The following is a 13,328-nucleotide window of genomic DNA, read 5'->3' on the forward strand; positions in this document are numbered from 1 at the left end:
TTCCTATTTTACTTTCCTAGATTATGTGGATTCTAAGCAATGTTGTGGATTTTGGTTGGTGTTTTTTAAACAACAGTCAAAAATGTTAGGTCTCTTAGCCTAGTTGAATTACATTTCAAGCTATTGAAGACTTGAAAATGATAATACTTAATTGTTTTAGCAAATTTTCAATCAGTGGGAGAAAGTGAAGTCCTCATGCTGTTTTAAAAATACTAGAATGCATTGTTTAAGAGTTTTACAAGAACTTAGGAAGTAGCAATCACTAAGATAAATTTATAAAGAAGTGATGATATTCATAAAGAAGTTTGGTATGATTTTTAGGTAAAAAATAGGAATGCTTTATTTTCAGGAAGGCAATTTGATGAGTGTCTTATTTCCTTGCGGACAAGATGAAGAAATAAACTGAGTGATTGTAGTTAATTAAATAAATAATTAATTGACTAACCATACACAGATTAATGATTGGATGCCGGCCTCATAGATGGCTTCTAGTGTTGTATCTGTTGCAGAGCTCTGTCCTCAGTCCTGTTCTAAACTTTAATTAACAACTTGGATAAAGGCATTGATGACATACCGACCAGATTTCAAAATGATACAAATCTGGGAGGAATAGCCAAAGCATTGAATGGCTGAAACAGAAAATGAAAGATAATGGTAGCCGAGCATGATAGGAATCTAGCAAAATAAATCTGACAGGAATAAATTCTACAAAGACAACCAGTCATCAATGATGGGTCGAAGGAAAAAAGCTTTAGGTTAATTCATGGAAACTCGATTAGCCAGATGGCCAATTGGCCATGTTTAGCAAAACTCTTTGATTTAATATGTATCGATTGGGTCCAATCAGAAAAATGGAAACACATTAGTATTTCAAACACAGGGAAATATAATACAAGGAGTTGGCAACATAGGTGTTAGAAGGCTAAAAGAGAGAAAAGGTGGACACTGAGCTATTAAAGAGAGTAACCACAAGGGGCAGCCATCATACCAAGAACTGAGAAACAAAAGGGAAGAAGTTACCATAACCTAGAAGCTACAGCCCCTAAGCTGCCACTCAGACTCATGAGGGGACACTGTTGTGTCCTGAAACCCGTACTACTAAAAGATGTTTCATTTATATAAGAAACCAAAATACTCAAACTGTATTCTCTACATTCAACTAAAAGTGACCACATCTGAATGAACACTTCTTCCATCTTGAATTTGGTTCTGAAAATAAAGCATAAAACTAATTTGACTTCAGTCGTGTTAATGTTCAATACCTTTTCTCCCGTCTTTAAAATGGCTTTACCACTAGTAGCCCTCCTACCTCTGATGTATTGCTAAGTGACCTCTCAGGAAGGTTGTTGATAGAAATTTAGACAGGGATTTTAAAAAAAGAAAAAAGCATGGCAAATGAGTTGGGTGGGCTAAACATTCTCTTTGATTATACTTTTTAAAATTTTCTCACTGATACCTGAAGCATTATTAAGTGGATTTAATATTGAGTGTTTTAACATAAAGGTATTTGTCATGCTCTGAAACATTGAAGAACAAAGTTTGGGATTGATTTCTCTGTCTTTTTTTCCTCTCCCCCTAAATATTGTGTCTTTAGGTCAGTAACAGATCCAAGAGATGGAAAGAGAGTAGCACTCAAAAAGATGCCCAACGTCTTCCAGAATCTGGTCTCTTGCAAAAGGGTCTTCCGGGAATTGAAGATGTTGTGTTTTTTTAAACATGATAATGTAAGTGAAATCAGTGTTTGGGATAAACTATTTCCTAAGTATGTTTGATTATATTAGTAAAGAGCAAAAGAGAGTTAAAAAGGGTACATGTACCATATTAAGGGATTTGGAAACCTGAGACAAATTAGACCTTTTTTGTGAATGAGCAAGTTTAAGTGAATTCTAGGATTTATTGATTGACAGATAAATATTAATTGATTTAAAGCAAATGTTAATATTTAGCTTGGGAACAATACTAATGTACAACATAAAAATAGAGTATAATACGTAGTCTGAGTGATTTAAATAGAAGTAATTGGCCCCTGATTTTAAATGCTTTGTTTATATCTTTTAATATTTTAAACCAGAGATTAAAGATGTGAGAAAAAAGTTTCTCCTCTTAAAAACAATACAGCTTTTAAAGATAACATAGTTTATCTTATTTATGGCTGTGTTTAGAGATGTCAGGATTCGTGGGGAAACAGAATCACAGTGGTTTGAGAGAGCTTCTTCTCAACTAATCCTGAATTAAAAGTTTGGTATGTGTAAAATTTACCTGGGGGATGTTAGCATTGGACTCTTAGTTTTCAGTTTCATATGAAAAGAAAAACTGCCTCACATTCTGCATTTGGTACTCAACCAGTGCTATTTTAATTGCTGAAATAAAAATCAGGAAACCAGTAATTTCTTGTGAGTCTGACTGCTTGTTTGCACAGGAACCTGAAGAACTTTGGCCGAAGTGTAGGTCACACTTTAAGAGATAAATTTGTAAAAGTTTGAACTATTTGGTAAAACTAGGAATATCAAACTTACAATACGTTCACTTGAAGCTCCTTGGTTTGACACATTTCACTTTATTGATTACCCCTCTTGAAATCCATTTTCCTTAAACTTTTTTAGAAAGTAACTGCTTGTCTTTCATTCAGTTGGGACTGCCTAGCAATGTGTTTGTTTGTTTCAATAACTTTGAAAACATCATTCCAGTTGCTATTTTATGACTGTTTCCTGAAATTTTGGAAGTGATTTTAGAATGATGTCTAGTGCTTGCTTTGTTATTTCTTGAATTTGCCTGAGTGAGTGCCACCCCAGCATCAAAGAGTACAAACCTTATGTACATTGTCAGAGACTCAAGTAAAGGGGTCCACAATAAAGAAATATTTTGAAGGTGGTATCAGAAATTCACTTTCTAAGGGTTTCAATGGTTTAGTCAAACCTATCTTGGCTTCTTTTATAAAGGAGGGATGGTGTAATAGGCTGCTATCTGTATATGTTGCTATCTTTGCTCATGACTCATTCCTATAGAGTAACTAATTAAGTTACAAAGATAGTGTCAGAGTGAGTAGTGTAAGAAAAGAAACAAACTGCAGTCTTGAAAATCACACATATTAAAACACAGCAACTACCGTTCGAGCTCCTGAGCTGTATCGTAAGAGAGTGCTTGTGATTTCTGTGGGAATGTTCAAAAGTGAGGCAAATAGTTGGAGATGGGACATCGTGGCACCACTATTTTATACATAATGAATTTATGCTGTGCACTGAGATCTACAAAAGCATCTCAGGGCCAGCATACCTGGTATGTGTGGAATGCCAATCTAAGAGGCAACTGGTATTTCATGTAGTTAAGACAACAGATGTTTATTAATTGTGTCCTGTGTGCAGAGTGCAGTGCTAGGTCATGTGAAGAATACAAAAAAAAGTTCAAAACATGGTCCTTTTTTGAAGGAAGTGGACCGGGTGTTTAAGCATTTGTTACCAAGTGTCAGAAAATGTGTAGATGCTTTACATATATTAATTTAATACTTAAAAGTCTTGTCAGATAGGGCTTATTATCCCTACTTTACAGAGGAGGAAACCAAAGCTTAGAGTTAAGTAATTTGCCCAAGGTCAGGGTGGCACAGATTGAAGTCTAAATCTGTCTTGCTTCAGGGCCCATATTCATTAATTCAGTAAACATTTACTGTGCACATCCTATATCCCTAAACTACATCAGCTTCTAGGGGTTTCTACCCTCGAGGAGTTTAGTAATGTGATACTGTGATAACAGTGCTGTGGGAGGACTGCCTGCATGGTTAAACATTAATACAGGACACTGTGTGTGCTGCGCATAGTGAAAAGCTGGGCAACCAAACCTAAAAATATATTCGAATCACCAAGTGAGCCTTTAAAATGCAGATTCATGGGTTTCATCCCAGACCTACTACATTGTAATCTCTGGGGTTGAGACCCCGGTAGCTGTATTTTTTTAAAGCTTCTCAGGTGAAAGATGACAGACAAGTATTGTACTATTAAGAAAAAGAGAGTAATTGTCATGGACTTAAAATCTCAAAGATGCTTTAAACAGGGAGAAACCTTAAGATGAGCCTTTTGAGATTAACATTTGATTGAATAGAAGGAAAAGAAAGGAATGTCATGATGAAAATGGCATTTAGAAAGATTAACCTGGCTGTTGTAGGAAGGTTGGATTTTAATTTGGATGGCTTTTTATGTGACACAGAATAGCTGCAAAACCCTGGAAGCCTTTAGATTTTCTTTTGAACAGAACCTTCAAAGTCATTGTATCATATTCATTGATTTCAGGTGATCTGACTGATTGAGATACACATACACACACACACACACGCACACGCACACGCACATTTTTTTCCTTAAAGGTTGTTCATCTTAAAGGGATAGGTTCGCCTTGATGTAGCAACTTAGAGAAACAGAAATGGGTTTAACTTTCTAAAGATTGATGTTGTTTAGGCCTCTCAGTAGTGTCTAGTCAGAATCTGAGCTGTTATAAAATCTGACAAAATATTCTCTACTTTGCCCATCTGTGCACTTGTGCGTGTGTGTACACACACACGCACACACACACACACACACACACAGAGTTGTCATTTTATCGGCATAGAAAACGGATGACTGAGGGTTTTTTCATTCTTTGACAATCTGATGAATGCCATGAACCCTCTTTTGGAAAAATACATATACACATAATTTTTATGTCATTTTAGACTTTTACTAGTCCTTTAATGCCCATCCAGTGCCTCCTTAGGACCTATTGATTCCTACTAAGAGCCCCTATAATAGAGTTCTTGGGTTTTTCTTGTCCTTAGGCAATAGCACTAAGCACACGGTAGGTAGTCAGTCTATTGAACAGTAAGTGAGTGAGTGAAAGTGACAGGGAAATAAAATATGAAATCTCGGAGTCTGGAATGGTAACCTCGGTGATCTCTCTTGGAGTTACTTTTTCCCAACCTTTTAGTTCTGGAGTAGAGGAGGCAAAAGAGGAGGTAGTGAAGGCAAAGCGGGATCATTTGTTTTCCTCTGTATAGTCTGACTGAACTCAAATAAGGCCTCTCTAGGTTCATAAGTAGGATAAAGAATCATACCAATAGGACCCTTCTCTGAACGCAGACAAGCTGTTTGGCTGCAGACATTATTAATGCTAATGGTTCTGCTGCTAAGGAGTGTGAAAAGGCAAAGGATACTTAGAATAAGTTACTTATCAGTGGATTTGGTTTTGTGTGCTCTGTGCCTAAAATTTGTGGTACTGAGCAGATTCTTGATGCATTTAAAATAATACAGGCTCTTGCGTTCATGAATTGGAATACTCACTGTGGTTAATACCCATGTGCTTCCCAAGTTGAACTATGTATTCAATGTAATCCCAAAGAGAATCCCAGCAGGGTTTTATGCGTATGTGTGTGTGGAAATCGACAAACATTCTAAAGTTTATGGAAGTGGAAAAGACCTAAAATACTCAAGACAATCTTGAAGAAGTTGAACGAAGTTGGAGATTCACACTTGAAGCTATAATAATCAAGGCAGCACAAGGACAGAAAAATAGATTAATGGAACAGAATAGAGTAGAACAGAATAGAGTCTATAAACTGACATACACATACATGTCCACCTGATTTACAAGACAGGTGCCACTGCAATCCAGAGGGAAATGGCTATCCATTTCAATAAACAGGAATCAGGGACTTTCTTGGCAGTCCAGTGGTTAAGACTTCGCCTTCCAATGCAGGGGGTGCGGGTTCGATCCCTGGTTGGGGAGCTAAGGTCCCGCATGCCTCGTGCCCAAAAAACCAAAACATGAAACAGAAGCAATATTGTAACAAATTCAATAAAGACTTTTAAAAATAAATAAATAAACAGGAATCAATTAGATATCCATATGAAAAAAATCTACTTCTTGACATATACATAAATTAATTCAAAATGGATCATAGACTTAAATATGAAAAGTAAAGTTACAAAGCTTCTGGAATAAAACATAGGAAAATGTCTTCATGACTGAAATAAACAAAGATTTCTTAACTAGAGAAGTAAAGCATTGACCTTTTTTTAAAAAAGTGTTAAACAGGACACCATTAACATTAAAAATTAATGCTCATCAGAAGTTTAAGAGAATGAAAAGACCTCAGGCATTATCCAACAAAAAACTTGTTTCCAGAATATATTATGTGATAGAACAAGTTTTAAAATAAATATTTAGCATTTGAGGAAGACCATTAGAAATAAATATTTTACTTGACATTTTTCAGACTGTAAATTCTGTATCTAAACATCATATATCTTATAAAGAGCTTCTACAGATCAAGAATTTTTACCCATCAGTAAAAGACTTAATCAAGAATTTCACATAAAAGGATAACCAAGTGGCTAATAAGCATATGACAAATTGCTCAAAGTTGTTAGTTGTCAGAGAAATGTAAATTAAGACTAGTGGGATACTACTATATACTTACCAGAATAGCTTAAATAAAAGACTGACAATACCCAGTGTTGACAAGGATGCGAATCAGCTGAAACTCATCATTGCTGGTGAGAATGTAAATTCGTAAAACCACTTAGGAAACCTGGCAGTTTCTGCTAAAGCTAAATATACACCTGCCCAGTGACCCAGCAGTTGTACTCTTTGGTATACTCAAGACAAATGACTGCATACATCTACCAAAGGACATGTACAAAAATGTTCATAGAAACTTTATTCATAATACCATTTGGAAACAACCAAAAAGTTTGCCAGCAGTACTCTGGATAAATACATTGTGTTAGTTCATATAATGGTATACTGCACATCAATAAAAAGGATGAGGATCCACACATGGGTGTATCTCACAGGCGTAACAGTAAATGAAAGAAGCCATATACAAAGGTCTTCACTCATTATGATTCAATTTGTATAAAGTTCAAGGACAGGCAAAAGGAGTCTGTGGTGATGGAAATGAGAATAATCGTAACCTCTGAGCAGAGATGGGTTTTGACTGGAAAGGAGCAAGGGGGGCCTTGAAATCCTTAATTTCTTGATCTAGATTTTAACCATGGAGTAAATATTTATCTTGTTATACACTTTGTATGTAAAAATTAATCAGATTATACAGTTAGGATTTGTATACTTTATTATATCTTACAACTCTATAAAAAATAGTAATAGTAATAGTCGCTACCTTAAAGAACTTGAAATGTATTCCGGGTGGGGGTGGTGGTGAGAGAATGGGGAGGTGGGAGCTCCTTTGCTTAAATATGGGAATGCACTCTACAAACAGTTAAATTTTTAGTCTTTACATTTAGGATTGCACTTATTCACAGCAATTGTTTTTTTGTTTGTTTGTTTGTTTGTTTTGCGGTATACGGGCCTCTCACTGTTGTGGCCTCTCCCGTTGCGGAGCACAGGCTCCAGACGGCTCAGCGGCCATGGCTCACGGGCCCAGCCGCTCCGCGGCATGTGGGATCTTCCCAGACCGGGGCACGAACCCGTGTCCCCTGCATCGGCAGGCGGACTCTCAACCACTGTGCCACCAGGGAAGCCCGCTTTAGTTCATTTTTTAATTAAACAAGTCTGCTTGCTTTTTTTTTGTATTTGAGATCTTCTGACGAGTCTGTGGTATTTTGGGATACTTTGACTCTTTACAAGTCAAAGTCTTTACGAGGGTCCTCCTATTTACATCATAAGGCTAATCTCACGTACTTTATTCCCACAGATAGTAGAGGGGTTATAGAAGGACTTGGGCTTTTTAAATAGTGAGTCAGGCATGAAGTCTGGAGTTTGAAACTCTGCTACTATTCCTTCTCACTTCCTCATTTACACCACTTCTGAGATTCATGTATCATCTCTAATGGTCTAAGCACTGTTTTTGCCACCTAGGAACACTGTGGAATGTCATCATCCGATAAACATTTTGAGGTGGTAGAAAGAACAGGAGTATAAGACAACAGCCATTTCAAAAATTCCAGGCAGAGTTTAAAATATTGTACCTTCAAAGCTAAGAATCATAGCTAAATGCTTTGGTGCAAATGTCTAGCCCTGTTTTATATGGCTTTTCTACAGAAAGCCTCATCAAATTTGGAGTAAGAAAGCCTCATTCTTCTCTGTCAAGGTTTAAAATGTATGGTTGTCACTTTCCTTTAGATAACCTCTAATTATAGCAGATAGATTTGAAGTGTAAAATAGCTTTGTCTAATGGACGCTGTCACTCATTGCATTCTGTTTTCCCCCAAGACAGGATGTATGTTGTTCAGATACAGAGCTTAGAGTCCAAAAGATGTCAAGTAAAACATTAATTTTTAACTGCCTTCCACAAGCATCAAATATTCATGTTAAAATTTTTTCTATCACATAATGAGAAATGAATTTATGTGAATTTGTGACACTAGCTAATTATAGGTTTTTAAAAATATAGAAATGAAATAATTATCTTTCATATGATAAAAATTATTCTTTGAAGGAACTGGAAAATCTGTTATTTTCCATTTATACGAAGAGTCTAAGTATAAACATTTTAATTCAGAAAGGAAATATAGATATTCTTTATAAAACATCTAAACTATTTTAAAACCTTTATATTTAGCTGGTTTTAAAGTGAATGAAAGCTTTTTCAGTACAGGAGGTTTTAGTTTAATTAAAAATTTTAAAGTGAAAAACTCTTGGCTGAAAAAAGAATAACCTTTAAAATGAACAAAGTTCCTTCCATACATAAATTGCAAGGGGAAAAGAGAAAGAAATCTGTAGGTAAAACTTGAAAGACATAAATCAACCACAATATATAAAGCTTCTTCAGCTCCTGATTTAGATTAACAAACTTTTTTTAAAAAAATAAGAAAATTAGAAATTTGAGCACTGGATATTTGATGGTATTGAAAAACAGTAAATTTTCAGATTTGATAATTGTACTTTTTTAAAGTTTTTATCTTTTAGAGATATTTACTGATGTATAGGTGAAATAAGTCTTGTATTTTCTTCAAAATTATATAGGGAGTGTGGAGGGCATAGATGAAGCAAGAATGGTCATGTGTAGATAACTATTAAGGCCAGGTCTTGATTACATGTGTATTCTTTATCCTATTCTGCCCACTTTTATATGTTTGAAATTCTCCATAATAAAAAAAATTTTTTCTTAAAAAACTAAGCTAAAGATCAGAAAATTTGAACTTGTACTACACAGTTTATTTCCTGTTAAATAATTTCTTCTGTATCCTTTGAGCCTGGTAGTTTTCATTAGCAAGATAGATTCAGATTCTTAGGTGTGACATCATAGATGGGGCTTAAAAGAGTAGATAAACAGCTGGTAGGGAAAGAAGGCCTATTTGTTGTGTTTCGATGGCAGAAGTTACATTGGTAGTGTGCTGCTTTTATAAAGGACTTGAATTTCAGATGCCTTAAAGTCTTTTTTTCCTACCCTAGTGACTTCTTTTTTTGTACTTGGAATAAGATCCAAAACACTTACCATAATTTAAAGAGACTTTGTGTGATATAACCCTGCCTTTCTCTTCTGTTTTATCCTAGTCTATTTTCTTCCCACCCACTGTGTTCCATAAGCACTGGCATTTCTGTTTCTAGAACCTGCCTGGTTCTTTCTTGCCTCAGTGCCTTTACATTGCCTGACCAACACCTATTCGCCCTTCAACTCTTAGAGTAGTTTTGCTTCAGGGAAGCTCTTTCTCCCACTCCTCTTTACTTTTTCCCTTCATAATAATAAATGTCACAATTAGATTTTTGTGTAACTATTTGTTTAATGCCTTCCTCTCCCGTGGTCTCCAGAACAGGGATGATTATCAGTTTTATTCATCAGCTTTCCCCGAGAGTCTCCCACAGTACCTGCCAGATAGAATGCACTTAGTAAACACTTTTTGAACAGAGGAGTAAAGGAATGAATGGTAGATATGGCTCCTCATGCTCTTAAAGCAACACTGATCATTAAAAATCGGGCATTTCTTTCCAGCACTCTCCTGTGCAGGGGTTCTGGTAGCATGTAGTATAACCCAATTGCCTCTCTGATATTGGCATAAGTAAAATCGTCTTTGAAAGTGATTTTACAAAACCTATCTTAATGTTTTGGACCATGTTTCTTGATTGATAAATCTAGTTAATCTCAGTGTTCAGTTGTAACCAAGCCTAAAATCATTAATGAGTTAATAGTGTTTTTTTGTATTTATGTCATATTTTGTTTCTTTTTTGTTTCTCTAAATTTGGCTTTTTTTTTTTTTCCTTTTCCCAGGTACTCTCTGCCCTTGACATACTCCAACCTCCACACATTGACTATTTTGAAGAAATGTATCCTAACCAGGGAACGTGAAAGAAGGGAGCAATTTTTTATTAATTTCTTCTTCTAGCACCTTCTGGGGTTCATGCCTTGAAGTGTATTAAATCTCATCCTTGCAGAAGTGGTTGAGTACCTGGAACCAGGTAATTTTGAAATCCCAAGTATCTGACAGAGCACAGCATTATCAATATATCCTGAGTGGTGATACCACAAAACAAGACTTCCGAACAGATATTTCATTTAATCCCCACAGCCTTGTGAGATAGGTATTGCTATTCCCATTTTGCTGGTGAAACCATTGAGGCAGCTGTGTTGTAGTAGAACTCAATAAAGTGCTCTTATCACTATACAACAACTGCCAATCAGTCAAGAAGGTAATACTGCCCTTTTATCCACCACTTGGGGTAAGGTGAAAATTAAAGAGAGCTCTTGAATACTATAATTCTTGGTGGTATTTTATCCCACCAGTCCTTTGTGGAACTAATCCCTTTGTGCAGTAAAGGGTTAACTCAGTGGACTTGGGGTGCTCCACCCCCGTACATTCCAAAGAAGAGACTGGCCCTTGACCAGCTCCTGACTGATAGAGTGTCTTCGTATACCTCTTGGCATACAAAAATGAGATCTTGGGCCAGGCCAGATGGTTCTGACACACTCTTTCTTTAAAAGTATAAAATTAATCTAAGGATAGAAGGATTGAGAAAGTTCTTTTCTCCTCAGCTATAGGTCAGTGGTAGCAACTGAGGTGAGAGCATTAAGGATTCCATTTCTTAGACTTCCTGAAGATTACCTGGCTCCTCACTGAAGAAAAGAAGGAAGCTGGTAGGATGGGGGCAGTACTTGTTTCATTAAGCAGAAGCAACTTTCTACACCCGGCCAGGAGCCACCTTCTTTATCCTTTTTGTTGGTGAGAAGGGCATCCACATACTAGAAGGCATTCCTCTGAGTGTGTAATACTGTCTCTGCCTCTTTGGAAATTAAGAAATTTTCTTTATTAAATAAGAATTTTACTGGATTTACAGGTATGTCAGGGGTCCCCAAGATCACCCTCAGGGTTGATGATTCAGTGAAAGGACTCAAGGACCCAGGAAAGCTGTTCTACTCACAGTTACAGTTTATTACAGCAAAAGGATATAGATTAAAATCAGCAAAGGAAAAAGGTACCTAAGGCAGAATCCAAGAGAAACCAGACACAAAGTTCCAGTTGTCCTTTCCCAGTGGAATTGCACAGATAGAGTTTAATTCTCCCAGCAACAGTGTATGACAACACAGGTAAATGTTATTGACCAGGACAGCTCACCTGAGCCTTGGTGTCCAGGGTTTTTATTGGAGGTCAGTGAGCCTTAGGGACTGACCTTAGCAACTCGGCCTTCAGCCCTCCTCCCTTCTCCTCACCCAGAGGTTGAACTAATACAGCTGGCCCAGGGCCCCAGGTGAACAAAAACAGGTGTTCACCATAAATCACATTGTTAATGTAAGCCATCTGGTATGGCCAAAGCATCAGGTATACTAAGACATTCATATGAGGCAGGATATTGCAAGAGTTCAGAGGTTATTTCCCGGGAGCCAGTCGGGGGCCAGTCCTAAAGACTTTTGGAATGTGTAGGTTTGGGGCAACCCAGATCTGCTGAGTTAACCCTTTACTGCACTTAGGCCATCTGTGGGGAAAGAATGTTTTCATATAAGATAATTGGTGAATATGAGTATTTTAAATAAATGTCAGATATTTTTAGATTTTCTTCACTGAACTTAGCTAATTCATTATATCCATGTCTGTCTTATAGTTCAAGCATGAATTGTCTACATCAGGCATTAATTTTTTGTACTTGGGTTTGTCATTCCTTTAAAAACCCTGTGTGTGCTTTTATAAGCTAGGAGTTCTCAGCCGCTTATTATTATAGGCCATAATTTGAGTCTGGGAGATCCTGGATTCATTATTATTTCAAATACTTGCAGAGCAGAGGAAATTTTAGCATAGTTATGGTTTAAAACCATGAGTGGTTGGTAGCTGATTTCAGCCCATTTCATTAGCTAGCAGAATGTTTCTATGAAATTCTTTCCCTAAAATTGTTCATGAATGTTTAAATTAGAAGCCTTTGTCATAAAATATTCACAGAACCCCTGGTACACCATTTACTTAAATGTTTTACTTTTTTATTTAATTATTTACCTTCAGGTTAAAAGATTGACACCTGTGCTTTCACAGTAGTTAGCTGGCTACAGATGGAAAAACCTTCAAACCTAAACGTCAATATTCTTTTTTTCTGTTGTCTAATTTTTAGCTATATGTAGAATGATACACAGAAAAAAGGTGTTTTCCAGTGGTGGTGCCATTTGGAAAGCACCAAATCCTGTTAACATAAAAAAGAATTAAACCTGTAGCTGCTACAGGATGATAAAGACTTTTTAGGAAGGCATGGTTTAGCTTGGGAAACAGAACACTAAAATTTTGTGTTTTAGAACAGCTATTAAATGGAAATGTAAGAAATGCCTTAGTTATTACATATATGCTCTGCCTGATTCTTCTAATATTCTAAGTAGAAAGTTTTCTGTGTCCTGTGCTTTTTAATACAAATAAGTTTGTTGTAGTCAAAGCAAAAAAAAGTTTTCCCCTCAGTTTCCCTCTGAAAAATAAGAAAACTTACTACCTACAACACAAAAATATTGAGGATTAATAGGATCTCAAGTTACTGTTTGATTTCACCTTAGTATATTATCCTTCTGTGCCAGCAGCTCCTGCTATAGTATCTCAAAATCATGGCATACACATTACACATGGTTTTAGACAGTGCTTTTTTCAAGTTGGAGGATTTTAGAATGGATAATATTTTGAATTTTAAACATATGATCTTGGAATTGTGCTTTGAAGAAACTATTTTTGAGGTCTGTTTGAGGCTCTTGTTTTAGGTAAGTTCTGTGTACTGTGTAATGGATGTTCTAATATTTAGTCGATAAAGGAGTCAGTTTATAGAGTCAAAAATATATATCATATTATTTAAGTTGTAAAGGGAAAGAAATAGTCTTTAGTAATCTTCCATTGAACATACAGTACCATATCATTACACTTTTTTCTAAGACTAGAAAATTAGGATGT

The 13,328-nt window shown here is 36.1% G+C and overlaps 1 protein-coding gene across 2 annotated transcripts in view; it reads left to right on the forward strand.

Moving 5' to 3' along the window:
• The window catches only part of NLK (nemo like kinase), a 146,394-nt gene that overhangs the window by 84,507 nt on the left and 48,559 nt on the right, over positions 1–13,328 (forward strand). For both annotated transcript variants that reach the window (XR_004481974.2, XM_004267148.4), the window contains exons 2-3: positions 1,595–1,724; positions 10,193–10,248. Coding sequence is in view for 1 of the 2 variants with exons in the window: in XM_004267148.4 (XP_004267196.1) it covers positions 1,595–1,724; positions 10,193–10,248 (186 nt within the window). In the remaining variant the exon portion in view is untranslated. The remainder of the gene's footprint in view (positions 1–1,594; positions 1,725–10,192; positions 10,249–13,328) is intronic.

This window comes from Orcinus orca, chromosome 19, assembly GCF_937001465.1.
Source record: "Orcinus orca chromosome 19, mOrcOrc1.1, whole genome shotgun sequence".
NCBI lineage: Eukaryota > Metazoa > Chordata > Mammalia > Artiodactyla > Delphinidae > Orcinus > Orcinus orca.